This window comes from Calypte anna, chromosome 19 (assembly GCF_003957555.1).
Source record: "Calypte anna isolate BGI_N300 chromosome 19, bCalAnn1_v1.p, whole genome shotgun sequence".
NCBI classification, from domain to species: Eukaryota; Metazoa; Chordata; class Aves; order Apodiformes; family Trochilidae; genus Calypte; species Calypte anna.
In genome coordinates, this window is record NC_044264.1 from 11,020,900 (window position 1) to 11,046,045 (window position 25,146).

General features: G+C 38.4%; 3 protein-coding genes across 3 annotated transcripts; 2 read left to right on the top strand and 1 right to left on the bottom strand.

The window, feature by feature from the left end:
* The first annotated feature begins 6,497 nt into the window (after window positions 1–6,497).
* MED31 (mediator complex subunit 31) lies at window positions 6,498–9,310 on the top strand. The gene is made up of 4 exons (XM_030462392.1): window positions 6,498–6,753; window positions 7,437–7,514; window positions 8,143–8,239; window positions 8,942–9,310. The coding sequence occupies exons 1-4, from the start codon at window positions 6,519–6,521 to the stop codon at window positions 9,132–9,134; spliced, it is 603 nt and encodes a 200-aa protein (XP_030318252.1). The 5' UTR covers window positions 6,498–6,518; the 3' UTR covers window positions 9,135–9,310.
* Window positions 9,311–9,941: 631 nt separating this feature from the next.
* Window positions 9,942–12,335, bottom strand: TXNDC17 (thioredoxin domain containing 17). Its single transcript, XM_030462394.1, has 4 exons — window positions 12,079–12,335; window positions 11,175–11,256; window positions 10,831–10,906; window positions 9,942–10,203 (listed from the first exon to the last, which is right to left on the bottom strand). The coding sequence occupies exons 1-4, from the start codon at window positions 12,218–12,220 to the stop codon at window positions 10,135–10,137; spliced, it is 369 nt and encodes a 122-aa protein (XP_030318254.1). The 5' UTR covers window positions 12,221–12,335; the 3' UTR covers window positions 9,942–10,134.
* Window positions 12,336–12,546: 211 nt separating this feature from the next.
* KIAA0753 (KIAA0753 ortholog) lies at window positions 12,547–24,422 on the top strand. The gene is given in 18 exon segments (XM_030462391.1): window positions 12,547–12,752; window positions 13,127–13,351; window positions 13,827–14,433; window positions 14,847–14,953; window positions 15,228–15,290; window positions 15,751–15,966; window positions 16,091–16,301; window positions 17,670–17,869; window positions 18,224–18,393; window positions 18,531–18,626; window positions 19,100–19,189; window positions 19,357–19,444; window positions 19,885–20,055; window positions 21,031–21,112; window positions 21,415–21,532; window positions 21,702–21,932; window positions 22,987–23,003; window positions 23,006–24,422. Coding segments are annotated over 17 exon segments (2,655 nt in total). The 5' UTR covers window positions 12,547–12,752; window positions 13,127–13,261; the 3' UTR covers window positions 23,104–24,422.
* The last annotated feature ends 724 nt before the right edge of the window (window positions 24,423–25,146 follow it).

The window sequence follows — 25,146 nt, forward strand, 5'->3', positions numbered from 1 at the left end:
ATTGAGAGCTGCAGAGTAAAAGAAAGGCAGACCACACTGCTCTGAGGTGATTAGGGACTGCTTAACAAGACATTTGGTAGCTCTTCAAAAATAGAGCTGAATATACTGAAGCTATTTTTTGCCCATTTAGATTTTTCTGGAGCAGTAAGTCAATAGTTGTCCATTCATTATGGTATCAATATGGACTGTAGGTTCTGGTCATAAGAAAGAGCATATTTCTTCTGTAAGAAAAAAGGTGTTACCCTTCCTGAGTTTATTTCAGTACTTTGCCCACATGTATTTACTCACTATTCTTGTTTGGCACACAGCTCTTCAATGAGTTTTCAGAAACTGCTCCAGGTCAGAATGTGAGCCTCATTACAGTGTTCATAAAACATTACTTTTATAGACAAACCATATTCTTGAAAGAACAGAATGTTCCAGATACTAAAACTAGTTTGTTGCGGTTTCATTTGTGAACTATTCTTTGTGAACAATAACATGGGTTGGGCCTTAGCAAATATTTTAGCAAGCCAGTTAAATATCAAATTCTCCACCAGAAACAAAGTTAACAAAATCTTTCAGTTAAAGAATGATTATTTGTGAAGCAAGTATCTATTTTACTTCAATATTTTGTCCTGGCTATACAATCAAAAATCAGAAACCCAGGAAATGCCACTAGGAAATTTATTCTTTGATTGGGGAAAACAAAATTTCTTTGGAAAAAAAAGTGGAGGGGAGCAGGGGGTGCACTAAAATTGTCAGCTTTGTCTCATGAATCTCTAAAGCAAATCTTACAGTTCGGGTGATGATTGACCCAAAGCCCAGCTAAGAAAATGGAAACTGTGATATGTTTTAATATGCTCATGAGAAAGCAAAAATAACTTAGGATCACATCCCAAGACTTTTTTTTTTCCCCCTTTTTGCTGTGGTTAAACTAGAGGACTGAAAGATCAGGCACCTCAGAAATTATAATTACAGTGAGAGTTCTAGTTTCACATTTTTCTTAGTTGTAGTGTTCTATATAAAACTGGGTATTTTGTTGAGTTTTTTTTTGTTTGAGGGTAGATGTTTTTTTAACACAGGAAGTGGCCTAGGAAAAGGAATGGATTGAAAAAATAACCTGTTTAGCTGACTGAACTAGGAAAAACAGGGATATTAATTGTAAGACATGAACAAATAACCAAGAGTGCTTGAAGAAACCACTGTTTCTTCTGTGGGTTTATGGCAATTAATTTCAAAATACTTTAATTATAATTACAATTTTAACTTTGCAATACATAAAAAATTGTAATGCAAGGTCAAGGTGTACTTCATGCTGTTGTGTAATTATTCATAAGCTCCAGGCCACTTCATGTTACTTCAGTTACACGTTAGACATAATTCAGACATACTCTACTGTAGTCCTAGCATTCAAAGGTTATGGGCCTTGCCTACAAGTATATTTAGATTTGATCTCTAAGGAATTAAACATTTTTCTTTGCCTGAATGCTGTATAATCTTGACTATAAGCACTGACATGTTGGCTAGCATGCAGCTAAAGAGAAGGTTATATTCTTGCCAAATATTTTTGTAGGCATACCTGAAACTGTAACTATTCATGCACCACCTTTACAATGACCAAGAATTAAAGTTATTTTCATGGTGAGTGGGTGAGGTTGTGAGGGAGTGTAGAGGGTATTTAGAGCTTTACTTGCCAGTAGGAAGCAATCTCAGTAATCATATTTTAATTATTGGAAACCATACATTTCCAGCACCATTTATCTGTAAAAGTAACTGCAGTGCTATTTATAGTATAGTTTGATGATCCTGTGCAAGAAATGGAGAATGTGATTTTTTTTTCTGATTCTCTTACATGAGGCAGTTAAGATGCTAATATAAAAACTAGAAATAAATTGTTGATTTTTTTCTGTTTAGCCCCAAATGCTTCATTGCATAGCTCATTTTTATCAGAATTTTAATTACTGGAATTTCATAGCTTTGATCCTTAGCTAACATGAACTAGCAGGTTTCTATAAACTTCAGATGCTCATCCAGTTTACACCTGGGGAAAGTCAGTCTTGAGTCTGAATCAGTATCATACATCAGTATGTATTTTCATGCTCTGTTGTCACTAGCATCGAAGTAGCATCTACAACCCCAGTGTTTTGAAGTCTAGCTCTCCACATAATTAGTAGTATTTGGTTTTGAGAACTGTTTTGCCAAGGCACCAGGTAAGCCTAAAGCTCCTTTGTATTTGAGCTTGCAGCTCAAGTTCCAGCAGTGTGGCTCTTTCAGTATTTTAAGGATGAGCAAGTTCAATGCTTTTGCTTGTTCATCTTTAGCTTTCTCTAGATCATTATGCCAGCCCCACCTTTCAAAACATTCAGAAAGACCTGAGGTTTTTACCTTATTCACTACAAAATTAGAAATAAAAGGCAGCATTTGTGCCAGTTTCAAAATTTACAAAAAACCCTGGCATAGTCAAATCCAAACAAACTAATCCTAGACATTTGAAATTTACATTTACTCACAGTACCACTGTGTGGCTCATCTGGCTCTTGAGCTTGCAGGCTACATTGGCATTCTCAAGCCTCTGTTCTCAGCTGTAGTGCCAGGAAACTTCCCTACTTTTTAGAATAAAGAAGTATGTTCTCTTGTAAGGAGTATGTTGTCATGCCAGCTGGCAAAGCTGTTTTTTTCATACTAAGAAAAATGCCTTTACGCGTAGTCTATATGAGCATACCTGTTAGTTTCAGCACCAAATTATCTATTTGTTTCTTAAACACAGTCAAAACGTATTATAAAACAAAGGGGATGAATTTTTAATTAATTAAAAATTCATGCCAGCAATTTCCTTAGTTTTATACGTAATTCTTCCAAGTGTTTTGCCCTATACCCTCCAGTAGAAGAGCCTAAAACTAAACTGGCAGAGAAAGTGGATCAAACTACATCATTATTGGCCTATTATTAAAAAATCAAATTACTGTCATGATAATCCAAAATATAATGGAAAATAAATTAAATAATTAGTATTTGCAACAATTACAAAATAGGCAATATTCAGTTTATTTTTCTGTAAGTATGCCTGTGGATCTCAGAAAGTTTTGCATTCCTTCATTATGGGGGAATGAGTTTGTTTCTGGCCTGTTTAGCATTAAACAGAACAGGAGTTCAATCAGAGCAGGACCTATATGTCCTGGCTCACTGCAGAACTGTTTCCTTAGAGCACCTTAGGAAGAGCTTCAAACTGAACGCAATTCCTTTTTGAAAATGTTCCTTGTAGGCCGTCATTCTCAGGTTCAATGGATATTGTTCCTGGCAAATAACTGACCTAAAATTCATCTGCCTTCCAGATGTCCTATGAGTAGAAGACTGACATATTTCTAGCACAGGTACTAAAGAAAAACGTAAAATGCTTTCTGATACTTGATATTTAATCTTGAATTTATCTTTGCTTTCTAGTGGAATGGTTGTCTGAAACCAGAAGAGTACCATGGTCACATAAGTACATATTCCATCATCTGCAGTAAGTCACAGTCTTCTACATCTTTTACACAATTTCACCAAATTTACAGCTTCATTGAATGATGTTTAACAATCCTCAGATGAAGATTGTTCCACTGTGACTGTCACAGGCTGGATTTTGAAATGCATGTCACCTGCCAGTTTCTTGACCTAAAAAAATAGAACTCAATGAACAGTTAAGCCTTTAATTAAATATGTTCTGACAATTGTTTCTGTCTCTGATAACTATGATCTTGTTTCTATTGAATTACAATTATAAGATTGGAGTAAAAAAATTGCAGACTTTGTACTGGCTTGTTATAAATATAACATAATGTATACTGTGTTCTCTGTTATTTAACCATATTTGAAGCAGGATACTCTGCAGTCTGCAGAATTCTGTCCTGTAGTCTACGGATAAAATCCTTTACAATGTCATTATTCATCTCACTACAAATTTGCACTCTATTCTAAAGCAGATGAGTCAATGTATGAACAACAGGGGATGTCCTGGGTTCCAGCCATTGGGTATAAACTAATTCTTTCTCTTAATCAGTTTTCAATCATGAAGCCATACTGGATCTTCTTTTCTTCCTGATACAAATGAACTATACTATGATGTTATAGATAAACCGTTTGCAACACTGCACTTCCTCAGATCTAATAGCACTTTAATAAGACTTTATCTTCTCCTATGTCTAATAGTCTCTAATATTCTCTGCAGTTCATGAGTATAAAATTTAGGCTTATTAAGTGGAAGGCATACTTAGATGAAAATTGAATTTTTGTCAGTTACAGGTATCCAGAGTGGAAAACACGACAGGTGATTAGGATAGCCAAACTTAATTAAAACCTTAAGCCCTCAGAAGCAAATCTAAATTAAGTCCTAGACATGAACATGCAGGATCTTTATCTACAAGAAGTCTTTTGTTACCAATTTGAACTGGATTCCCTGAGTTCTCCAAAGATTCAAGTGCCTCTCTCAAATACTAAAAGAGAGACTTTTTTTGGCAATATGGATGATAATTCATTTAATATTAAAAACCAGAAGTCTCGGGTTCTGTGTGGCATCTGGAAATCCAGGCATTTAGATCCAACAATTGGTAATAATTGAAATATTATGTTACTTTGTGTACCTGGAAAGACCTTTTGGTCTCCTCGTGTCTGTGGTTTTCCTAAATATAGCATTAATAGAGACACATCACAAACTTGATTTTATTTTCACTTACCTACTGTCTGTAATTACTACTGTAGCCGTGTGTCATTTTCTGGGTGCAGTTCATAATTTTCAACACCTTAATTAAGGTAGAAAACATTATATCATCTATTTCTGTTTATTATATAATATATCTGTGCTTCACATATAAATCCACTGTAATTTAAGCATGTTCTGGCAAGTTCTTAGACAAAAAACAACTGTGATTGCAACCTAGTCCATATAAAAAAAGCAAAGAGGCATCAATGCTGTTTTGGTTTCACAACAATATGGAAAATTTAAAAGAAGAAAAATCCAACTTTTCCTAGAGAATGTTCTTATTCATTATACTATGATCCTGACTTTCAATTTTGTTCCTCTTTTTGATGGCCAAGAATTGAGATGTTAGACTTAACTCTGGCAAACCTACATAGCAATTTACTCCTGTGACCAATCCTTTTTTCGGATATTCTCCTCTGAAGTCAGTCTTGGGAGAGAAATCACATTCCAGAATAGCAATGCAGACACGTGGAATCTGTTTGATCTCTGCTTTTAGCCCAAAGTCTGTGTTTACTGGGGAGTGACTTGTTATGTTTTGATATAGTAATGGTAGTATTCCACAACCACTAAAACCTCGCCTAAAAAAGGCAACCTTATTAAGGTTAACAAACCATGCATAAATCCTTTTTAGATGTCTTTGTAACCCAGTTCTCAGGAAAAAAAAATCACACTGCATAGGAATAGATACTATTACAGAAATTGCTAACTAAGATACTGAAGATAGTTCAACAAATTAAAATAGAAAATTACTTTAAAAGAAAAAGGAAAATCTAAAATCGGTCAGGTTTCAGGTAAGTCCATATCTAGTACATTGTGGCACAAGTGACTAATAATACAATAATACAGTGCTAAGCCATTGGGGCTTTTGTTTCAGCCAAGTTTTGAAAATTTAGTATGTAACACCAGGCAGAGCTGTAGTTTGAATAAATTTACCACCTTTTAATCTGGGCTCCTCTCCAGGGTGATGATGCAACAGTGCAGTTCTACTCTGTACTCTTGGAGCAGTTGTTTGTTAACTAGTTTCACTCTGCTATTTATTTTTTTAAAATGAAGAATTAAATGCCAAGGTTGACTGAAGTCTACTTGGCTTATTTTAAAGTTGCTATGAAAAACAAAACAAAATCCAAGCTCAAATTTCTGCTCAGTATGCAGAAAGAAAAAAAGACACTCAGAACATGGTTTTGCATTTTAGAGTTGAATTTCTTTTATTTCCTTTCCCTCCAGAAGTGATGAACAATGGCTTGTCTACTACAAAGTTAGAATGAATGTTCTGAAAATAAAAACACAAGATAATGTCTTTTTATCCTTCCCAGCTTAAGCATTTATATATATGGACGAAAAAACGTAACAAAATCATAGAACCCAAAATACCTTCTAATGGAATTAGAACTTAATTGCCTATATGGCAAAATCTCCTTATATGACGCAACAGAACATTATTCCAATGTTAATTTATAGATTTTTGGAGACTGATGCATAAAGGTGTTAAGTAAAGCTTTCAGATGTCCATTTGTTTTGTCTTCAGAGTTTTCAGAGTGAAGTGATTGATGTGAAACTGAACTTCAGTTCTAAAAATACACTAGAGTTCGTGCTTTGATTTCTGAGTACTTTTTGATTTCTGCCACTGTAAAGTTCTAAGTCAACTGCAATAGACTGCAGGGCAGCATAGCAACTTGAAAATAGAGTATTTTTTCAGTCTGGGTTTTATTTGGACATCGAAGTATCTGCACATCCTTTCCAGATGTAGATACCTCGCTGCCTCCGCTCCCGAGCGGCCGCCACCGCGGGGCCCGCCGGGATGCCTCTACGGCGCGCGGCCAGCGGTGGGCGCTCTGCCTCCCGCCACCGCCTCTGTCGGGGCCACCCCCGTCGCCCGAGGACAGCCCACCGCTCGCTGGCCCGCCCTTTCTCCGGCGCCGAGCAGCCGTCGACACCGCCTTCCCAGCCTGTCTCGGCGTTCTTTGGCTGCGTCCCTGTCGCCGCCATCTTGTGTGGGGAGAGTGGCGCAGCGCGGCGGGCAGCCATGGAGACAGGTGAGGGGTGGAGGTCGCCGCTGCCCCCGGGTGCTCGGAGCGCTGGGTCCGGCGGGGCAGTGCGGTGGGGGGCGGGCAGGCCGAGCTCTTGCGGCCCGGGGAGAGGCCGCCTGTGGTCCTGTTGCACGGGAACCGTGGCCGCGAGGCTCAGGCGGGCGACGGGTGCCGGGCGGGCTCTGAGTCCGCGTCCTCGGAGAAAGGGCTTGGGGCAAGTTCATAATGCCCTACGGGCCCTCCCGTTTCTGCCCTGGTCAGGCCGGCTCCGCCATCCCGCTTGCTCCGTTGCCGGGGCAATCCTGGAAGTCCCCGCGGCCCCCTCCCTTCCGGAGGCCGTGGGAGAGGAGGTGGCGGAGGGCAGCCGGGGCCTCTCGAGGAAATTACGCTTTCCCCAAATTCTCAAATAACTTTTGCCACGGGTGACACATTTGTCCTTAATTCACGAATCGGCTGTCAATCTGGAGGCACAAGGCCGTCAGTCCCCGTCTTTTTTTTTTACTGTTGGCTTTTGCAGTTCTTCACGAGCCCTGGGCTACTTGCAGTGCCTGGGGAGGTGTTCAAAAGGATGGTGAAGACCTATGCGTTCTCCTGACTTACCCGTGCCCTCAGATTGCACGGCTCAAATTAAGAAAATTATTCAAATCTATTATGCGGGTCAAATTCTGACTGTTTGTCTTTTGTATCAGATGATGCAGGAAATCGACTTCGGTTCCAGCTGGAGTTAGAGTTTGTTCAATGTCTGGCAAATCCTAATTACCTCAATTGTGAGTACTTGAAATTAAAGATCAGGATCCTGAGGAATGAATATAGTTTAATGGTGTTTTAATATAGCTGGTAGTGTAAAATGGGGAGAGAGGGCTAGACAAAGAAAAGGAATGGGTCTTTCACAGCGTAAAAGTAGTCTATAAGTAATTCGTTTAGATTTCTAATAGGCGGGGTTTTTTAAATGCAGAATGTTTTATCAGTTGAAATTAAATAAAAAATGCATCTATCTGTTGGGGAAAAAAAATAAAATCAACATTTAAAAAGTAATGTGACGTTAACAGTATTCTTTTATATGAAAACAGAATTTTATTAATGTTAATAATACTTTTAGGTACTATACTAGTACCAATTTGATGCTACAGTCAGTTTCCTATAGCAAAAAGATGTTCTCTTCCTTGCTGTTCTATGAAAGATGCATACTGTAAGGGAGATGATGCCTAGGATGTTGTAATAAAATACATTTTTCCTGGGTTTTTTCCCCTTAAATTTGAATTATCAAAATTTCATTTTAATTATAAGGCTTTTACTAAAGTGCCTTTTTGTATAGTTTGTCAATGTGTATCCCTAAAGTTTGTCAGGTTTTTTTTTTTGCACATCTGTAGCTGACAATCTGTAATTTTATTTCAGTTCTTGCACAAAGAGGCTACTTCAAAGACAAAGCTTTTGTAAATTATCTTAAATACTTACTTTATTGGAAAGAACCTGAATACGCAAAATACCTGAAGTAAGTGTTAAAATCATCTAGGTTTCTGCATTTTGATGAGACAGTGTTTACCGTTTGTACTGTACAGCATGTCAGTATTTGATTTCTGCTTGTAACCTTACCTTTGTCTTCCCCACTGTGCTTATGTGGCACATAATTTTTTCTGTTTCCAGTATTCCAGATGCAGTGAGAATAGACAAGATGTAAAATTTGTCTTTCATGAGTTGTGTGTGGAATCATCCTTTTGCAGCCTTGTATCTGTACTTTACCATGTGTTTAAAATAAAACTTTTATAGAGTACATTTTAAGAGTGATTTTGAATTGTTGGAACTTACACAAAACAGAGGATGAGTTTATATTTTTATGAGTGTGCAAACTCCCCTCAATTTTTGGAAAACATTTCTTGGTTGTTATATAAATAAGCTCTGGAAATGGACAGTGTAGTTATGCATTTAATATAACCTATCCACTGGAAAAATCTAGCCATCCTAATCAAAGCAAGGATGTGTATCTGTTTAAAAACAGTTTCTGAACTCCTTGTTTTCTTCTCTGATACTGAAGTTACTAAGTTACAGGGTGGAATATGTATGCTCTCAAGTGGTTTGATACTTTGAGTAAAGCCCATACATTATAAAACTAGAATGAACTGCAGCATTATTGGAGACTCCAGCTTTAGTGTACCTTGTAAAAATTTGTATTAAAGTATGTTTATTTTTAACCCAGGTATCCTCAGTGTTTGCATATGTTAGAGCTGCTGCAATATGAACACTTCCGGAAAGAACTGGTAAACGCTCAGTGTGCTAAATTTATTGATGAGCAACAGATTCTTCACTGGCAGCACTATTCACGGAAAAGAATGCGCCTCCAGCAAGCACTTGCAGAACAGCAGCAACAAAACAACACCTCTGTAAAATGAAAAATGTTTGGAAGAGTAATATTAATGTGTACTTCACGTCAGCTTAAGTATTTACAAAAGAGGAATGATCCGATCTGTGGGTTTGGCTCCGTCTGTGTACATTTACTATTTATTTATCAGGTGTTGTGTTTTTTTATTTCATTGTTTTTTTTAACGATAAAAGACTGATCAACACCAACTTCTGCATTTTATTTATTGTGTATATGATTTTGTAAGAGCATTACTTACTGTTCTTGATTCCTCTTGATTTTGAAAACAAAACATAGTTTTGCAGGCTTTAACATTTTAAGTCTTGGTGTGGTGAAGACCTCCCTCATCTACAACTTTTTACAAATGCAGGCTGCTTTTGGGCTTCTCTATAGGAAGTGTAATGAAAACTGCGTTACAAAAAAAAAAAAAAAAAAAAGGTGTAAATGCTTAATTGGAGAAGCATTGCCATTTATTCCTGTACAGATTTTTTTGTAAGAACACAGATCTTGTCAGCCTTAAGTAATTTAATTTTTGTATTTAAGATTGCATTTCATATCCTTGTAGGAACAGGTACTACAACTGTTAACCCTTAACACAAGAGCAGTGACACCAGGATTGTCAGCCTTCACACATAAGCTGTTAAATATCTCTGGCACTGAAAATTTATCTTTAACAGCTTCATTAGTTATGTAAAGTCAAATTTAGAAAAAAGAGAAAAAGCTTCTTCCTATCTCCTTTCTCACTATTAAAGGTGCAGCTTCGCAGTTTAGTCTTATTCTTTGGTAATTGTAGGCTGCTTTCTTGTGCTGTAACACGAGCTCAGCTCCTTTGCAGAGAAACTGTTTGCAAACTCCAGTTTATTTGAACATGGAAGGAAAGATACATATTTTAGTTGCAGAATTTTAGTGGAAGGTTTGGACCTAGAATTTAAGGACATTTATCTTAGTCAAAAGAAATTAACCATCAAAGTTTAAAAAAAGGCTAAAGGATACTGCAAATAATCTTTATAAATGATTGACTACTGGAGGATTTAGTCTTCAGTAAACAACATACGCACAAGGTCTGCTTTAAAACATTCTTCTTCAACCAGCTTCTGAGGCTGAAAGAAAAGTTAAGATGTTTTAGAGGCAGTTAAAAAACATCTAGACCAGAGCCATTTGTACAAATTAGTCTTTTCCAGAGGGGATGGGGGGTGGGATGGACTAAGCCATAGAATTGAAGAATAACTGAAAAATGCCTGAGGGTTTTCTGGCCTTGGAAGAAGCACTTCCGAGAAAGAAACTGTTAATTTAGATAATATGCGCAAGTTAAAACTTGAACTATAGTCTGTTTGAATCAAGATTATAGTGCACAATAGCCTTGTTTCACTCCCATAATTCAGCATTTGGATTAAAAAAAAATTTGAGTAGCTACAAGTCAGGAAGATAACAATATGTTGCTAGAATTTTCTTTTCCCTTCAACCACTACATACTACATGTACATGCTTCACTATGTTTTTTATAGACAACACTCTGCAGAAAGCAGAGGAAGTGCTCTCTAGGTTCTCTCGAAGGAAGTTCTTGAACCAGAAAGAGTACATGGATGGGAGCAGAAGCTCTTTTCCTAGTTTTCTCTTTTTGAACATGAGAAGGTGTCAGGAAACACTCATGACTAATTTACAGACATAAGCTCCTCCAGTTTCCCCTCTGAATGCCTGCAGATCCAGAATATACAAAAATCACTTACTGTTCCGTATTTCAGTAGTGTAGGCACTCCTGTTAGTTTCAGATTCTTTCTGAATTCATTGTTGGGATCTTTCCAGCTGTTCAGGAAGAAGGGGTTAAACACAGCTTGTAGAGATGCAAATAGAATTCCTTCAAAAGGATGATTCAGAGGTCTTTGTCTTGAACCTCCCCAACCCACTTGTCACAAGTTGCATGCAGATGGTTCACATTAGGGATGTTGTGGACATTTTTGCTTTATTCCTTTCAGAAAAGGATGGTGCAGTCAGTCATCCCAACAGGTTAGTTAACCTCCAGTCCACAAATAGCAAAGTCATATCAGTTGTTGGCACCAGAGCAGCTACTTACTAGGTTCTGTCTCCTACTAGGCAGTAGATGAATACAGAGTCATCAGGCATGTTATGAAGTTCCTTCCTCACAACTGGTTCAGCTAGAGAGTAATTTTTAGAATCTGTTAGTAATCACAGGTTTTAGTAGTTAATACTTAGTACTTAATGCTTTGACCGGCAAAGCTGCTAATTAATGTTTTGTCTGCTTCAGACAGAGGTCTGCAATTTTGTTTCATCTGGTTATCAGCAAGCTTTGCAGAATTTACATGCTCAACGTTGAAGGGACTGGTCTTTGAGTATAGGCCAATTTCTGCTTTAATAAGAAAAATAATCATTGTCACCCGTTTGTGTGAGCCCCTCAGAACAGCTCTAAGAGTTGCCATATGTACTCTGCCATACATGATCCAGAAAGTTTAAGTGGAATGTTTACTGAGGAACTGCCTTTGTATTTTACTGCCAGGTGCTGGTAGGCCACTTCTGGTTCTTGGCACATAAAACAGAAGTGTATTAAATGATCACAAGATTCACATCTGTTTGCTGGCCTTTGTACCAGTTTCTGCAGAACAACATGTTTTATTACATGCCCTTCAGTGGAATGCGGTTAGCAAAGACGAGAGCAGCACGGGCAGCTCTTAAGCGAGGCAGCAGCCTCAGCCAGCTCCTAGTGACAGAGATTCATCAGCTGGGCAGCTGCACCGGAGCTGGAACCGGAACCGCGCCCAGTGCGCGCAGGGCCCCGGGTGATGGAGGCAGATTGCTGCTGTCCCGCCGTGACGCGTTCACGAAAGGCAGCCGGGGCCTCTTGAGCTCCCTCGTGCCGGAGTCGAGGAGATCCACCCAGGGTGGGACCTCTGAGAGCGAGGGGCACTCCCGCTGCCTCTGCCCCTGCGCCCGCCGAGCCCCGACCGCTCCGCGGACCTCACCCGTCACGCAGTCGGGGCACCAGCTCCTGCCCTCGGCATCCTTGTCGCCGCAGAAGAGCGCGAAGATGGGCCGGCCATGGTAGCGCTGCGCCGTCTGCATGAACTCGAGGTACCCGCGGACCTGCTTCTCCTCCCAACCCATGGCGTCTGCAAGAGCCGGCGGTGGAAGGGGCGGGATCCGTTCCTGGCCCGCCTCGGGCACCGCAGTTCCGCGCCGCTTCCCGGCAGCCTCTGCGGCGGCAGTTGCCAGGACAGTGCTTGAGCAGCGTCCCTGTAGGTCCTGGCCCAGTCTGGTCTGGTCAGCTCTTCCTCAGCGGCAGCGGGGAAGGCGGCGCCCGGATGCCGGGCTGGTTCGCGCGGCACAGCGTGAGGGGTGGGCCGGGCTCTGTCGGCGACAGGGGTGGGGTAGAGGGGTAGGCCGGGCTCTATTGGCGACAGGGCGGGGGTGAGGGGTAGGGGCACGCCGACCGCAGGACTCTGACTGGGGGCGGCTGGAGGGAGGGGACAACACCTCGAGGAAGATCAAAACCTGCGTCCGGCCTCCCAGTGTGAGACGAGAAGAGAGGGTATGAGGAGAGAGACAAAGCCTGTTGTGCAGTCGCGATACGAAGTTTTAACAGCGTTGTGTGGTGAAGCCTGCACATTGTTTAATTCTCAGAGCCTGCTAGCGAGACGTAAGTTTCTGCCAGTCTCCACACATTGCTTTGATTTTAAGTCCTTCTTTGTGAAGAAATTTAGGTATGACCATGCTCTTGATCTGTTTTCTTTTCACACGAACGTTCGTGTTCGGAGCCACTACCTTGGGCTATCGTCCCAGTCTACTTTCCTATCTTAAAGTTGCAGTATGCTATTTCCCTTTTAGGTATGAGCTATCAAAGTTCTGTGGCAGTTTTCTAAAGTTCTGTAATGGTGCACCTCAGGTCTGTGTGGGGATGTGTAAAAGAAGGATATAAATTGTAAATTTTACCTTGAACATTGGGGTTGTGTCCTCCATTTTGTGTACGTGTGTACAAGGACACATGATTTCCATTTCTTTATGACTCCTTAGGTTTGTTCTCTGGTACTCATCATCAGGCCTGAGATTGCTTTTGAGAGGCAGAAATAATACATTATTGTTCTTTTGTTCATAGTTGTGATTGTAAGCAAGCACAAATAACTGGATTTTCAGCATCCAGCTGATGTGATGGGACCAAGCAAGCCAACTATGTCTGTTGCTACATTTGCACTCACTACCCAGCTACACAGGAATGAAACAAAGGCTTTACAAACACAGGTATTACTTGACAGTGATGCTGTATTGGTTTCTTTTGTTATTGTTACAAAAAAGGTGATTGTGACCCACTTCCTGCGATAGCCCACTAGTGACTGTCAAATCTTCATACTTGTTTTCATGATGCTGTCATACATAATCTTACAACTCTCCTTTTATAAGGGTATAGATCAGAAATTACATCTGTAAATATTACCTGTCTGTTGTGGTTTAATCACAGTAGGCAGCTAGGCACACAGCTGTTCACTTATTCTCCTTCAGTGAGAAGGTAAAAGAATAAGAAGGGTAAAAGTGTGAAAACTTGTAGCTTGAGATGAAGACAGTTTAATAGGTAAAGTGCAAGCTGCATGCTCAAGCAAAGCAAAATAAATTAATTCACTACATCCCACCAGCAGGTGAAAGTTAAGACATTTCTTGCAGCTGTATTGTGTTCTGTGTAACATCAGGTTGTTTGGTTTTTTTTTACGTTTTGAAACAGCTCCAGTTTAATAAAAATGTTCCTGCTGTTCCAGAGAAGTTGGCTCTCAGATTCTCTAACCCTCATCCAATTATAATAGAAAAAGTGAAGGCATCCAGTGATCAAAGAAATGTAGATGGAAGTGAGGACCCCAGAAGCTCTGGCATGTTTTCAGTGATATCAGAAGAGAGGCTAAAACTGGCTATTCAGCTAGCCAAAAGGGACATAAAACGAAGACATCTTGAAGACCAAGTGAAACAGCAAGTGTTTGGAGATGCTATCAAAAAAATGTTGTTGTCCCAGAAGTCCCAACAGCAGAAGACTGAGGTATTTGAAAGTCCAGAAAATAAAAGTGCACTGGAGTCTCAGACTGGCTTGAAATATCAGCAGAAACTTGGGCAGCCTTCCAAAGTGGAGACTACTGCCTCTGGTGCTAAAATTTATCTCTACACAACAAATGAGGGAAAGCTAATACCAGCTGTTTTGGACTCTTCGCTGACACATAACAGAGGAGCAGACCCCAAGCAAAGTATAAACAGAAAAGAAGATAAAAATATGCAGGAAGTCCGGCGGCTGCAAAAGGAATTGAGGAGCTGTGTTCAGAAAATTGAAGAAGTGACTAAAAAAGGTGTAAGACTGAACAATAATTATACAGTATTTTTTTGATTTGTTTTTCTTTGGTTAGGATCCGTATTTAATTCTGGATTTGTAAGAACTCTACTTTTTCAAGAAGCAGATAAAAGCTAGTTGCTTTACTTGCAACTTTATCATAAAAATAAAGGCTCACATGATTCTGTAAGTTGTAACTAATAAGCTATGTTTTATAATAATGTTTAATCAAATTCTAAGTAGAAATACAATTTAGAGTTAAAATAACTACCTTGCATTACTGTTTCACAGAGTCCTGCAAAATGTACAATACATCATGTATTGGTTCTGCAAGAAAGAGGCTTATTGCTAAATTGTGTTTGTTCTGATGTCTTAATCAGGATTTCCACAGGTTCAATTAAGGTGTAAAACTTGACATTTCATGCTTTTTAGGGAAAGAGAGAGAAATTTTAGATCCTGATGAAGAGCAGCGACTCTGTGCTAGGAGACAGAAACAAGCTGCGCGGTCAGCTCGGATGCTCTATGTACTCCAGCAGCAGGTTGGAACCAGCATTTTAAATTGGGATGTATAGTATCTAATTTGTTACAATGAATTTGACAGAAATTAATTGAAACAAGACAAATTCGATAGGGTTATCTCTGAACTTCATGGCATTCTAGTTTTGATCTGAATTGTGTGGGTGGTTTCTCTCATGACTAAACAGATGAGCATTACCACTGGAAAATTTGAACTTTCAGTTGTTACAGTGAAGATTGTTTATTTGTAGACATAGAGCTAATTCTGACAGACTTTCCCCTCTTCTTTATAAACAGGTAAAAGAAATAGAGGATGATTTAGAGAAATTGAGTCCTCATAAAATCAAACATACTAAAAAGGTAAGCTGAAATTATCCTCAGGATGTAAGTTATTGACAAAGTTCTAATTGAGTTTGATTGTCTAGGGTACATCTGAGCTCTCTCCAGAAGGGAGATTTTCTTTGGATCTTGCACCTTTCATCTCGTTGTTCTCTTGTACTTTTCCATCACTTCTATCTTTTGCTGTAACAAAAGCTGGAGAATGGAGGGTGCTCTAAGTTTGTGGAATTGTTACACATTAGGGTCAAGCCTACAACTACAGCACTCTGTAGGCACAGGTAGTAGAAACATCAAAATACTGTTGTGTAGTACCTTTATACTTAAACACATGTTTTGTTTTGTCTCACAAATGGCCTTGTATCCATCTGAATTATCCCAGCCCTGTGTGTTTCTCCATGACATTTTGGCAACAGTTCTTCAGATGGTGTCAGTATTCATAAAACCTATAGATACTAAAGCATTTATGTTTCATTTTTTCTAGTCTCGAGCAGTGTCCAGATTGGCAGCAGCACAGAGAGGAGCTGTACGAGCGTTGCAGGCATTTGCCAGTCAGTTTACAGATCAAACAGAGCAGCAGATCCCTACCCACTACAAGGAACTGGGCAGTCTCATTCGACAACTGTCTTTGTGTTCTGCCAAACTAGAAGCGGATTCTTCCATTTCTGACATTATCATAGATATTTTGCTGCAGGTCGAGGTAGGAAAAACCATTTTGTTTTAGCAAAGCAGAAAAGATATAGTGAAATATGAGACTGTATTGTGTGTTCATGAAATGCCAGAATTTCTGAGAAAGTAATTAAAACTCTAAATATTTGGTGCAGGATTTGAATTCACTGCTAGCAAAGAAAAAAACACCTCAGAAAGTGAAGAAATGCATTTCAGCATTTCATGGTAAATCTCCAAGGAACACTGAGACATTTCTAATCACAAAGCAGCTGACATCTCCAAGAGGAGAAAGCAAACCTCTCATCTTAAAGAGACAGCAGGGCCAACAGCCTAGAAAATCTCTAGCTACCAGGAGTCTGCTGACTGGTTTGTATTTTGAATTATTAAAAAAATTGTTACGACTTATCATCTGCAGTTTGATTTTGTTGTGTGTATTATTGGTCATAAGTGTGTAAAGCCTGTATTTACTTATCAGATTCATGTAGCCTTGTTATGCGTTTTTTTCAGCTCTTCCCCTGAGATAATAGACCTGCAGGTTTATATATGCCTCTTCATATTATTATTATGATGATCTCATATTTTTGTCCATTTCTTTCCAGTGCTACAGTACCTGTAGACATATTAACTGATGGTTAAGCTTAAGACTTTTTTTTTCCTACTACTGATTTACTTTATTATTCCTTTACTTCATATAAGAAAGGAAACAGGCTTTATTCTTTTTCAAGGTGTTGTGAGATAACTTACCACCTGAAGTATTTTACACCTCTATTACATTATTATATAACCTATATAATTATATAAACATCTATTTAACATTTTCTTCTTTGATGTGTATTTCTCATACCTAATACTGTTTTGGGTTTTTTTTACAACAGTAAGTATTCCTTTCTACCCCTACAGAAGGGTTAGAGGAATTCTATGAGGTGAATTAATTTTTTGCAGTCCAGAGAGACAGTGTATTGACAAGTATTTAACGGTTTCCACAATGGTTTCTGCTGCCTAAAAAATATTATTTTTTATCACTGCCTATACCTCATATGGCAATTACTACCAACAAGCTTTCAAGTGATTTTCATATATGTCTGTATTTTCAAACAGCTATATGTATAAATATGTATGTGCACATATTGGAGAAGAGGAGGCTTTGAGGTGACCTTATAACAACCTTCCAGTATCCGAAGGGGGTAGGGCTTTTTACGTGGGTGTGTCGTGAGAGGACAAGGGGTAATGGTTTCAGACTTGAAGAGGGGAGATTCAAGTTAGGTGCTAGGAAGAAATTCTTTTGAGGGTGATGAGACACTGAAACAGGTTGCCCAAGGAAGTTGTGGATGCACCTCCCTGGAATTGTTCAAAGACAGGTTGGATGGAGCCTTGGGAACGTGGTTGGGTGTAACATGTCCCTGCCCATGAAGGGGGGTTGGGTCTGGATGATCTTTAAGGTCCCTTCCAACCCAAACCATTCTATGATTCTTTAAAAACCCAAAATCTCCTGTTCATTGGGACAGTGTAAGAAAGATAAATTATCTAATACTTATCAGGAGGTACAAAGGTGTTTTTTTCCCTTATTTGATTTTTTTTACTTTACAATAGAGGTTAAAAGTTCATGAAAAGGTATACCTAACATAACAGAAGGATCAAATGTATAAATAAAGATGATTCTGTCCTTTTTAACTTACTGTTGAAAGTTTATTACTTTTGATGCAGATAAACATTGACATATTGCAAATATTTCAGCAGTTCAGAAGGCAGACAGTTGTGCTCATGTATTGCACAGTAAGTTCCAAGAAGAAAATGACACACCTACTCCAGAGAGAAATGCCACTTTACGAGGAAGCATAGATGCATTGGTGCCAGCTAGAGCTGTAAAAAAAGATCCCATACTTGAACGAGGCCATTTGAAGAAGAAAGGCATGTTATTACCTGCAAAATCACAGGTAAGAAACTGATACAAGAATTTATGCTTTCTTTTACATGCTATCTGTGATTTGTTTAGTAATGTAAGACTGTCAGGGTTGGGTTTTTTTATTTTATTCTTAGCTGGAGTCTAGTCCTGAAAATGCCAAAACAAGTTTTTCCCCATGAAGAGCAGCATTAGAAAAATTAGAAGTTTTTGCAAAAATAATTGCCTATGTTTTGTTCCGGCACAATTGTACTTCCCTTTAAATCAATTGTAAAAACCTCCACGAGTGTCAACTGTGCAACAAAGCAAAGACAAATTCTGGAACAAGATGCAAAATACTTAAAAATTCAACAACCAGAATATATGTTTTATTGTGTTTGTGTTTAAGGGAATGCCAAAATCTCTAAAATCAAGACAAATACAGCCTAAAGGAAAGCATGCCCGATTTCAAGAGGCAACGATAGCTTTTCAGCTAAAAGAGAATAAACAGCTTGTTAAGGAGAGCAGAAAACCCTGTGTACCTCTTCACCCTGCATCTCCACCTGTTTCACCAAAAAGGTATGCTTGCAGTCTGGCAGAACATGTCTTTGCCCTGCTATTCCTTGGAAATGCTGCTATGTCTGTACTAGTGAACAAGATGGCCTCATTCAGCCAGCCTGGTAGAGCCGTTGCTTTATGCTTTTTCCTGTATACAGGTCCAAGTATTGTCTGGGAATCACAGGCCAAACTCTTCTAGGCAAAGCACTGAAACACACAGCGTGCAGAATGGACACTCACACTGCATTAAGGGGGTAAATATTATCTCCCTATTCTAGAATGACAAAATACAGATCTTTTCCTAGCTGGTAACAGAGTGCAGTTTTGTTTATTTTTAATGATGTCCAGCACCCTGAAGACCAGGGCTACCCACATTTTCTTTGCTTTGTGACTTCTGTTTGTGGCAGTTGAAGCAGGAGATTCAACTGCTGATCCAGCTGCTGGATCTTTAGTAGGCATTGTGCAGGGTATGATTAGGAGCTCGTCTCTCTAAGCACTGTTTGTGCAGAGCCACAAATTTGCCTGTTTGCTGGTAGCAGAAACATAATGGAAAAGCTCTGGCTCTCAACTGAATTTCCTGGTTTATATGGTCTTAAAATCAATATTAATTTTCCCTCTAAAGTCTTTTGGATGTTTTCTAAACTAAGACTCAGAATCGCATAAAATCTTTCTTCAGTTGTTAGAACCTATATTTTGTAACACGCTGCATTACTGTTTTATTTTGAAGACTAGCATCCCTTGAAGAAGGAGCTTCAAGAGGAGTAAAGATTCCAACTGACCTTAGCAGCAAAGAAATGAAAAAAATACAGAAGTTAAGGTAAGGCTTTACACTGAAGAGCCTGTGAATGCTGTCAGATCTTATATGGTCTCCTACTGACTTCCACCAGTTCCCCCAAAAAGTGCATTTACGCATTTGTTTTTTTTTAATTATTGCTGTCATACCAGGTTTTAGAATGACAGTGTCATTTATTCTTTTTTGTGTAGGTCATTAAGTGTTTCTCCGGTCCAGTATGAAGATAAAATTCAGAAGGCAGTACAGGAGCACTTAGAACCTCTCTTAGATGGGACACAGGTAGTAGAGTCAAACTCATACCATTGTTCGAAGGATGCTGTTACAGCATTGTAAATGTATATAAAACATATTATAAAGGGACAACGCACAGTTTCTTCAAAGAATCACAGAACCTGTGACATTTTCTCCTTCAATTTGGGAGCGTATTTGCATAGTAAGCTTTTTCTGTATTGATTTTAGTGATAGGAACATACTGAGCTGTTTTTATTAATTTGGCTTATTGCATGGGTGGAAGGAAAACAGGAATTTACTTGGATTTTCATTGAAGGGGAAAATTGAAATGACAGTTGGATTATTTCCATGAGCTGCTGCAAGAAGGAAGGAAGGAGGTTTGATTTGTAAGCATTCTTTCCCCTCTGTTGTTTTTGTGGTTTTTTTCTTTCTCTCTTGCATTGGCTGTGTGGATTTTTTTATTTGTTGTTGTTCCTTTTTAATTGCAGGTTGTAGCAAATGCAGTTACTCTGAGCGAAAAGCTATTGGATGATCTTCTGGAAGATACTGCTCAGGAGCTGTGGGGTATAGAGCAACATGAGAGACTTCAGTCTGAGGCACTGGCTAAGACTGACACTGATAGTCTGGAGTCAATGTTGCAAAGAATGGAAGAAATTGAAGTAAGTTTTTATCCCTTGGCTGGTCTAATTAATTCAAATTTCTTGTTTCCTGTCCATAAATTGTAGTATCTGTAAGTATCTACATTGGTAAATGAAGCAAGGTCTGACTGATTCATACAATGATCCAAAGACTTGGAAGGAGTTTGTGCTTCAGCAGAATGTACTGTAAGAAGAATGTTTGCCCCAATGGTTTTATTGGTTGCTTTAGAATTGGTAGTCTTGAGCTTGCTTCCCACCTCAAGACTTTATGGCTTACACCATCATGTGAATGGGGGGATCAGTATAGTGATGATGTTGATTATCTCACAGATTGGAAAGTATTTGAATATTTATGATTTTTTGTTGGAGGGGTGTGAGGTTTGGGTGTTCAGGATCCTAGCATTCTAGATCATTAGTAGTAGCATGAGTGTCTCAAGGACATTTGGTCTGGCAATCCAAAGTATTTAACAGGGCAACATGGGACAAATACATGGTTATCTGTGCCCTGATTTATTTATCTCTCTATGTAGATATTAATGAGGTTATAGTTTATGTAACTTGAACTTTCTTCTATATTGCTTTTTTTATAGCTTTTTGTTCAAGTCCCATTACAACCTTCTTGTTAAGTGAAATTTATCAAAACTTAGAGTTACTGAGTTTAGTGCCATTTACTCCTGGACATTGGGCCAGGAGTTTGTCTGTTTTTCTCCATACAAGGCACTTAAGCATGCATTTGAATTTGCTGTCTGTGAGGCAGGAACATCTTGGGGGCCCTTCAGTTGTTGATCTGAAATGGGAAAAGTTGCCATGGCAGTGGCCCCAGTTGACTCTTCAAGTGTGGTGTTTTGAATGAAATTATCTGTGATTTCACCTCTCTGCAAAATAAGCCTGCTTCGACCAAGGAGGATCATGACCTGCTTTCCTGTTAGGTGATAACTAGTGCAGCTGAACTTCTAAGTATGTGCTAATTGGTTAATTTTGTATGTTCAAAACCAGAGATACCAGGAGGCTGTACGCAGGAGATTCACCCAGATTGTGTACAGTGATTCAGAGTTCTGGGCCCAGAAAAACAAAATGGGTGAGTGTCTTTCTAATGCAAGTTGTTTTTTTTCTGTAATCTTTGTCTTTAAATTTAGATATATTGAATTCAAAGTCACTGAATTATGTGTGATAATATAGCACCAACCAGACATATTTTTTTACTACAGCTACTCCTTTCAGAGGGCTGTTTCTAAAATATAGTTCTAAAAGCAATAAGGAAGACTAATACTTGTTTTTCCCTTGCTCTGTTTTTTATCTTACTGTCTTTGTGAGGAGTTACCTACAGGAAATGTAGTTTTTCTTCCAAAGAAACGATTTTAAAAGTTGTTTTCTTTGTAGAGCATGAAATTTCACGGACAGCTGACAGACCTACATATCCTCATCCAATTCAGATAACCAACTTAATTGGATGCACAGAGCAAGAAATGAACACTTTATTTGGAAAAGTTGGTAGCAAGTGAGTATAGTATTTATCCATATGCAAAACCGTGGTGCATATGAGCTGTCTGTCTTCGTTACAGTGTTTTCATTACAGAAAATTGTGGTTGCTATTTAGGGATTTTCTGATACTCCAAGAAGATACTTAAAATCTAGTTCTGTCCTTAACGGTGTTTTTATGTTTCCAGTGATAGTGATATTGATGAAAACAAAGAAGCAGAGGAGAAATTGCAGACTGGAAATTATATTCTGCAGCCCCTGACTCGGAATTGTCTACAGAAAGCATGCCATGTGTCTTTCTCTGTGCCAGAGTATATGCTTCAGAATATCTTCGATTATAGAAGCAGATACAAGCATCACTTAAAGCTTATTTCCCATGAGGCAGTAGGCAATTTCAATCCATGGCAGATTGCTGAGAGGTATACCAACTGTCAATGTTTTTTTTGAATTAAATATATCAGCATATAAGCAGGCTTTTCTGTCCTTATTCAAGAAAGGCATGGGGAGGGACCCATTTAAATTCCGAATTGAAAGCCAGCAGCAGTTGGGTATTGGACTGTTTCTCTACTGGTACTTGGTGTATGTGGATAAGTAGACAAATGTTTTAATAGCATTTGAAACTACTGAACTAAACCACCAAAACATGCCTCAATACTGTTCTCAGTACTATCATTCTGAACCATACCCCTTTTTATATTTTCTTTCTGACAGCTGAATTCCAGTGCTGTCATTTGTTGATACATATTAATTGAAATGAAAACACAAATGCATTGATACCCAGCATGCTTCATTGAATTATGCTTACCACCAGAGTGCACTACAAATCGTAGTGTATAACAGTTTCTCGCAACATGCGAAGGAAACACTATCACGTAATGCTCAAGAGGTCTTAGAAAGGCTAACTGGCTAACTGTATGGTATTTTAGAATATATGCAAAACTGAAGAAACCTTTTCAAGGGCCAGTAAACAACTGTGTTCTTACACTAAAGTAGTTTTCCTTCTTTAACATCTGTTCTGGTCCAGACACCACTGAAAATTGACATTTCTCACCTCACTTTTCATTAAACTTTATGTCACTCAGTAAGGCCTGAGTCAGTGGCAGCTAAAATCAGTAAGATGGTTCCCATTTACTTAAATGGCTTTTGAATGAGCACCATAGGCATGTTTAATTCTTATTCCCAATGCAAGATTAGTATCTGAGAAGCTGAAAAAAGGCAGCAACTAAGATCTCTTAATGCTTTTAAGCCTGAAGTCTGTCCTTTGCTATGAACAGTCTAACGAAGTAATTTTTCAATCTTGTACAACACATAGCAGAACACATCAGATCTGTTCTTGGCTAATCAGTAGAAAAAATGACAAAACATGAGTATTTGCCCTTTAAGTCAGAACATTGATATCAATGGATACATTATATATTTTGAAAATCTTGATTTCTGAACCTTTCTTTTCTTATTTTCCTTCCCCACCCTCAGTCTTGCAGAACAACTAACAGAGAAGCCCTAGGTGATGTAGCAGCAGAGCTGCAGGAGTTTGTGAGGATTATGCAGAAGCGGTGTTTCACATCAGAGTTTTTGCAGCCAGTGCAGTAAACGCTGTTCAAATCTGCGCCTTTATTAAGGCAACATCAGCCTCAGCCTGACAGTTTTACAAATGATCTCGGTTTTTATGATTTTTTAAAGTCTGAGAGATTCTGTTCACAAATGAATGAAGTTCATCAGGATTCGTCTCAGCTTTTTATACATCCATTTCATAATGCTTTCTTTTTCAGACTTTATTATACTGCATTTATCAGGACTTAGGTTAACCAGTGTTTCAACAGACTGAACTGTTTGCAGAGGTAAAGCTTATATGTTTTTGTATAGTTATACAAATGAATTGGCATCCTGTGTTACTTTTTTATTATGTGATTTTACTAGCGTGAAACACTAGGAGGAGGAGTGGGTTCAAGTAATGTTATACTTACCTGTACTATGCCTCAGTTTTCTCCTTTAAAATGGAGAGAATTTGATTTACCTATCTGGAAGGGAGCTATGGGTCTTAGCTAATTCTTCCTCGTAAAATGCATTGAATAATTGATAGTTGTGTGGAAGAATGAAGGGTTATTGATGTTCCTAAAGTCAAAATGGAACAGTCCAGAGTAAAACTGTTTGGTTTGCTGTTTAGGGCTTTCAGTGTCATGTAAAAAAGTACCTTACGCATAGACAAATGAGATTTTTCATTAGAAGCATGTGATAGAGATTTTCATCCTTTTTTTCTTAAATAGTCTAAATATTATAATTTTATCAGCATTTACTGATCCACCTCCACATTCCTTACTCGTAAGAAACCCATTGAAATAATGAACAACATAGTAAACAGTTGGCACTTATGCAATATTGAATTAACTGGCTAATTTCAAGTAATCAATTTACTAGTTTGGGTTATGTCTGGGGAGAGCATTAGGTAATAATTATATAGAAATGGGAATTCAACTCTTGAGGTATCCCAAAACACAATAAGACAGTCTGTTTTCTTTGACAAATTTAGTTTCTACAATAATATTCAACCTGTAACAATAATTTTTAACCTTCTAAGATTATTTTTATTTCCTCTTATCAGACCATACATTTAAAAAATATTTTTGTTTTTATTGAAGCCTGGTTTACTATTTTGTTGGTCTTGACAATTTGCACCAAACGTAAAGATCTAAAGATGTAAATATAAAGATGTAAATGTACTGCTGATGTGTGATTTGATATGCGATTTCTGTAATTTAAAAAGCTATCTTTTTTATTTCTAAGATGTGGTACAGCTAAGCCTATTTTTAAGTCCAAAAGATTAAAGCCACAGTGTCTCTGGACACACGTAGAATGCGTTTGTGAAAGTATTTTCAAGATACTTTATTTTTAATAAACAAACTTGCTTCTTAGGACTGAATATATGTTTAATTTAACTGCCATCTGAAACCCCATTTGGAATAGTCAGCACCCAGCATTCAAGGGCACTACCTGCAACATGACAAGTCAGACTACCATAGGCCTTGAAGTAACATTGTCATCTGTCAAGGTAAACATTCTTTCACTCTGAAATCCCATGGTGGATCTGAGTGATCTCCTCTGACTGATGCCAAACTGCCAAATTCTCATCTCTTCTGGGATGAGAATTTTTCCTGGCATTTGGGTGCTTTTTTGTAGGTGAAGCGTGGAGGGTTGAATGTTTTATGTAGGGAGAGTACCAAAAGCAGTTTCAGATTTTTAAAATTATTTTAATGGTATAGATAGGGAAGAATACATTTCTTGGAAACTGCTTCTTCTCATGCTGAAAGTCTTTAGTAAAAGGTTAGATATCCAAAACATAGATTTTTCCTTGTCTTGCAGAGGATCTGCAAGGATCTGCCAAGACATGGATCTAGACTAAATTTATTTCATCTTTGCAGGCCTGGTTTTTCTTGATTCTTTATGTGCCAGTTCAGTGTCAGATCTGTGACAGGAATGAAGCAAACCAAGGTTAAATAATTCAGTGGTTCTATAGACAAGTGGATGACTCCAAGAGAAAATTGCTGCAGTCATATGTAGCTTAAGTAGAAATTTACAGAGTAGTCTAGAGTTATTTAGGTGATGAGTAGTAGAAGCAATAGCAGTGCCATATCATGT